Below are 4,918 nucleotides of genomic sequence, written 5' to 3' on the forward strand. Positions count from 1 at the left end.
AGCATGAGGACTGGCAGCTAGACTGCTGGCAGCATGACCCAGAGCAGATGGGTGTACAGCAGACAGGCTTGCAGCACACAGGCACACAGCAGGAGGATGGACAGCAGGAGGACTGGCAGCTAGACTGCTGGCAGCATGGTCCACAGCAGATGGGTGTACAGCAGACAGGCTTGCAGCAGAGGGTCACACAGCCAGACTGCTGGCAGGGGGAGCAGGTACAGCAAGCTGGCTGGCAGCTAGACTGCTGGCAGCTTGAGGGTGTGCAGCAGGAAGATTGGCAGCAGGGGCTGGACACACAGCTCACTGGGGTGCAGACAAGGGTCAGGCAGGGGGCTGGGGCACAGCAGCTGGGGACACAGCAGCTAGACTGGCAGCAGCTGGGGACACAGCAACTGGGCTGGCAGCAGGTGGGGACACAGCAGCTGGACTGGCAGCAGCTGGGTTGGCAACAGCTTGGGGCACAGCAGCAGGGCTCACAGCAGCTCTCTGGGCAGTCATCCACCTGCCAGGAGGAGGTGGTACAGGCGTCAGAGCAGACAGACATGGTGGAGGCGGCCATGGCAGAGTTGGCGGGGAGCTGGCAGTGTGTGTGTGTTGAGTGACTGTGTGAGTGTTGAGGGAGTGTGTGTGTGAGGTGCTCCAGGCTCTGGGCTTTTATCCTCCAGGAGTGTTTTGCTGCTGGAGACTCTGCACACTTTCATTTCCTTGTTATTCAGTCTGGAGGATGCTCTGCAGGGCTCAGTCATTAACTCCCACTGGGCTGGTTGCTCTAGCAATAAACACATCTGTAGGGAAAGCACAGACTTCCTGGGATGACCCTGTGCCCTCTGCCTTGTGGCGCCTGCCAGGGAACCTGGTGATGGTGCTGAGTGCTAAGACCATTGTGTCCTCCAGCTCTGTCTTTTCCTATGCTGCCGGGGTCTGTCTGATTGTGTTTTGTGGGTTGGAAGTGGTAGTGGGAGAGTTCATAATTCTCTTCTAAATGTTTGCTGTTGTTCCTCTTCAAATCTACTGGCCTTGGGCTCTTCCTTCATGGATGGTCTTTCATTGTGCTTAACTTCTTGACCATCTCAGGTCAAATCCATTGGCCTGGGCCAGTTCATACACTTTAGACCTGAGACAGGGATGAATGAAAATGCAAGAGATACCTCCAACAGTATCCACTAGTTCTGGGTAGCAAAATTAGAGTAGACTAGGCCAACTGTGGAGTCAGATGGTTAGGAAACAATTTAACACTAAATATCAATACAGAGAACAATCTAACTACCAAAACCACATGGTTATCATTACATACCCCCCAATCTATATGAAGTTGATCTGAGAAGAACCCAACATCTCTGGTACACTGACGACAGCTGGCCATGTCAGCAAGCCATTGCTAGTGCAGTACAGTGAAAAAGTAGAAATAGAAGGGCTGAAGAGATTGCTCAGTGGTTAAAAGCACTGGCTGCTATTTCATAGGTTCTGAGTTCAAATCCCAACAACCACATGGTGGCTTACAACAATCTGAAATGGGATCTCATTTCCTCTTCTAGTGTGTTTGAAGATAGCAACAATGTACTCATATACCTAAAATAAATAAACCAATCCTTAGAAGAAGGAGGAGCAGGAGAAGAAAGGAAATAAGAAACAGGAGGAAAAGTATGAGGGTTCAAGAACACCATGCACGGCTATGCAGAACACACAAAGCAGCAGCAGCTTCCTCAACCCTGCAGGTTAGCTCACAGCTTAGGACAAAGACATCTCAATGAATTTGAAATTGTTGAGACCATATGAGGTGTCACTACACGATGGAAAGAAATAGAAACCAAAACAGAAAGAGAACCAGAGAGTTCACCAGTGTGTAGAAATAAAAGACACACTTAAATAGTCAGGGGGACATAGATAGCTAGGGCGTCAGGGGGAGAGGCTAGAAGATACAAGAGGCGGTTAAAAATTAAAAACTCACACTGGGATGCAGCCAAAACAGCACAAGAGGGAAACTCATAGCCTTGAAGGAAGAGCCCAGACCAGGCAAACTCAAACCTCAAGGAACCAGGTGCAGGAAGCACAAACAACCCAGGGCTAGCAGTACACAGGAAATACAAGTTAGGTCTGGACACGGAGGTTAGAGACAAACAACCTTGGGGACTGGGGCAAACAAAAACAACACTGAGGCAGAGACAGGAGGATTTCTGAGGTCAAGTCCAGCCTGGTCTACAGAGTGATTTCCAGGACAGATAGGGCTACACAGAGAAAACTGGTCTCGAAAAACAAAACAAAACAAAACAAACAAACAAAAAAGAGCAATACTGTTTAACCCAGGAAAGGAAAAAGAGGCTGTCTTTGTTAGGGTTTTACTGCTGTGAACAGACACCATGACCAAGACAACTCTTAAAAAGGACAACATTTAATTAGGGCTGGCTTACAGGTTCAGAGGTTCAGTCCATTATCATCAAGGCAGGAGCACAGCAGTCTCCAGGCAGGCACAGTATGGAGAGGAGCTGGAGCGTTCTACATCTTCATCTGAAGGCTGCTAGGAGAAGACAGGCTTCCAGGCAGTTAGGATGGGGGTCTTAAAGCCACACCCACAGTGACACTTACTTCAACCAGACCATGTCCACTCCAATAAGGCCACACCCGCTCCGACAAGGTCACACCTCCTAATAGTGCCACTCCTTGGGTACTATAAGCATATACAAACCATCACAGGGGGAAACTAGTGACACTATTAGGGGTTGTATCTCTGTGGGTGTGGGCTTTAAGACCCTCATCCCAGCTGCCTGGAAGCCAGTGTTCTCCTAGCAGCCTTCAGATGAAGACGTAGAACCCTCAGCTCCTCCTGCACCATGCCTGCCTGGACGCTGCCATGCTCCTGCCTTGATGATAATGGACTGAACCTCTGAACCTGTCAGCCAGCCCCAATGAACTATTGTGTTCATAAGGCTTGCTTTGGTCATGTTGTCTGTTCATAGCAGTAAAACCCTAACAAAGACACCCCCTTTATTTTTCTCTGAAGGCAATATTTTGAAAGACCTGTCTTCAAGCTCTGACATACTTCATTCTATTTGATCCAATCTGCTTTCAGCGGAATTCTTCATCTGGGTTTTAGCTTTCGTCCTTTTCTGGATTTCTGGTTGGTTCTTTTATCAACAAACAAGCAAGCAAAGAAACACCCTGCTTGAGTCTCTCATCCACAGCCCACATAGTTTTCCTAATTCCATCTAAGGATTTACCTGCATTCCCTTGGGTCTCCGCTCAGTGAGTGTTTTAACAATGGTCTTTTGAATTCTTTATCAGGCTTTTCATGCCCAATCAACACTGTTGGCAGCTGATAGAAGCAAGCCATTGCTGTGGACGTCACATGGCCTGTGTTCTTCCTATCCTTGGGTTTGGCTTTGAGATTTGTATATCTGATGAAACAGATGTCTCTGACACTGTCACAGATGGCCTTAGCAGCTTACCCATAGGACACTTCTGCCTGGTGACATCAATGTGCCCTGAAGTGGAGATTGATCTCTAGGTACCATAGTATGACATTACTGGATCTCCTTTTGGATTAGTGAGTTTGGGATTAATAATGTGTCTGTATGTGCGTTGGACACATTAGATTGTGTAACTCTGCAGGTTACACAAGAATAGGACACTCTAGCAGTCTGGGCAGGTGTCTCATAGACAGCAAGGGTGGGCCCTGTATAACTCCCATGTCAGCAACAGCATCTTCTTTTTTTTTTTTAATAAATTTTTTTTAATAAATTTATTTATTTATTATATGTAAGTACACTGTAGCTGTCTTCAGACACACCAGAAGAAGGTGTCAGATCTCATTACAGATGGTTGTGAGCCACCATGTGGTTTGCTGGAATTTGAACTCAAGACCTCCGGAAGAATAGTCAGTGCTCTTACTCACTGGGCCATCTCTCCAGCCCCAGCAACAGCATCTTCTATGTGGTGATGGGGTTTCCTCAGGCATCGTAAACCTGATCTACTCTTTATAAGCATCTCTGGTACTGGCCCGAAGCACTTGACCTCTGATTAGACACTGGTCAGAAGCAGACACTTTACAGGAGGGGGAAGGTCAGGCTCATTCCCCAGCGTGGTCAGCCGTGTGTATTTGAACAGAATAGAGGAGGAGGAGACAGATGCCCGATAAGAATCCGACACGACTGGTAGATGTGAACGCTGCCATTACTCTTTACCATTGCTGGGAGGTGGTTACCCAAGAAGAGACCTTGTGCTCTCTAGAAATGGGATCCTGTGACCCTGAGCTGTGGGCTGTGGCTGGAGCAGGTGATTTCCCTTCGGATGAACTGCCTGAAGTTGCTAGAAGGTTCCTAGGCTGTGCACCTTACTATGGGCTATGGTCAGCCTGCGGGCATGATCAAAGAACCTCAAGATTCTACTCCTATCTCATTGATGACAGGGACTGGGACTGCATCTAGATGAGCTGGTTAGGATCTGCACAGCCGCTGCTCTCAATCCTGGAATTCCTGTAAAGCCAGGACACTGAGTTTCTCCCAGGGTCTCAGGACAAGGACACACCCTCCCCTCCTCTCCCGTCCCCTTCATGGTATGACTCTTCCTCACAATGAAACCCTTTCCGTGGATTTTATCAGAGACACTCCATGAGCTCCAAGACACCAGGATCCCAGTATCAGAGCATGGAACAAGGGGACAGGAGCTGTGGGTCTGTGTAAGGACTGCAAGCCTCACAGTTTAAGATACAGAGCCGGTGGAAGAGGGTGACAGTCACTGTGGAGACAGAGTAGGTCAGGGGAAGTTTTATTGATGTGATGAGGTCTAGAGTGGCACAAGTGACCCCAGATGCAGCGTCATCCAGTCAGGGAGGGCATGGAAGGGAAAGCCAGCAATCCTGGGCCCTGGTGGAGGAGGAACGCTGGGCCTTCTAAAGGGTCAAGCTACACTCAGGGTTCTCTTC

At 48.5% G+C, this 4,918-nt stretch overlaps 2 protein-coding genes across 7 annotated transcripts in view; one reads left to right on the plus strand and one right to left on the minus strand.

Annotated features, from left to right (window-relative positions):
• Tspear (thrombospondin type laminin G domain and EAR repeats) overlaps positions 1 to 4,918 on the plus strand; it is a 224,462-nt gene that overhangs the window by 120,999 nt on the left and 98,545 nt on the right. The gene's annotated exons all lie outside the window — the stretch shown is intronic.
• LOC116074385 (keratin-associated protein 10-10-like) overlaps positions 1 to 4,918 on the minus strand; it is a 44,586-nt gene that overhangs the window by 38,669 nt on the left and 999 nt on the right. Inside the window, exons 1-2 of one of the 6 annotated variants that reach the window (XM_031346943.1) lie at positions 454 to 559; positions 11 to 333 (exon numbers count right to left, since the gene is read on the minus strand). The exons of 1 other annotated variant lie outside the window; for it this stretch is intronic. In XM_031346943.1, coding sequence (XP_031202803.1) covers positions 11 to 333; positions 454 to 559 — 429 coding nt within the window. Of the gene's footprint in view, position 1; positions 560 to 4,918 lie in introns of those variants that run through there. 4 more of the 6 variants (XM_031346942.1, XM_031346940.1, XM_031346937.1 and 1 more) reach the window with 4 other exon arrangements.

This window comes from Mastomys coucha, unplaced genomic scaffold (assembly GCF_008632895.1).
Source record: "Mastomys coucha isolate ucsf_1 unplaced genomic scaffold, UCSF_Mcou_1 pScaffold3, whole genome shotgun sequence".
In the NCBI taxonomy this organism is placed as follows: Eukaryota; Metazoa; Chordata; class Mammalia; order Rodentia; family Muridae; genus Mastomys; species Mastomys coucha.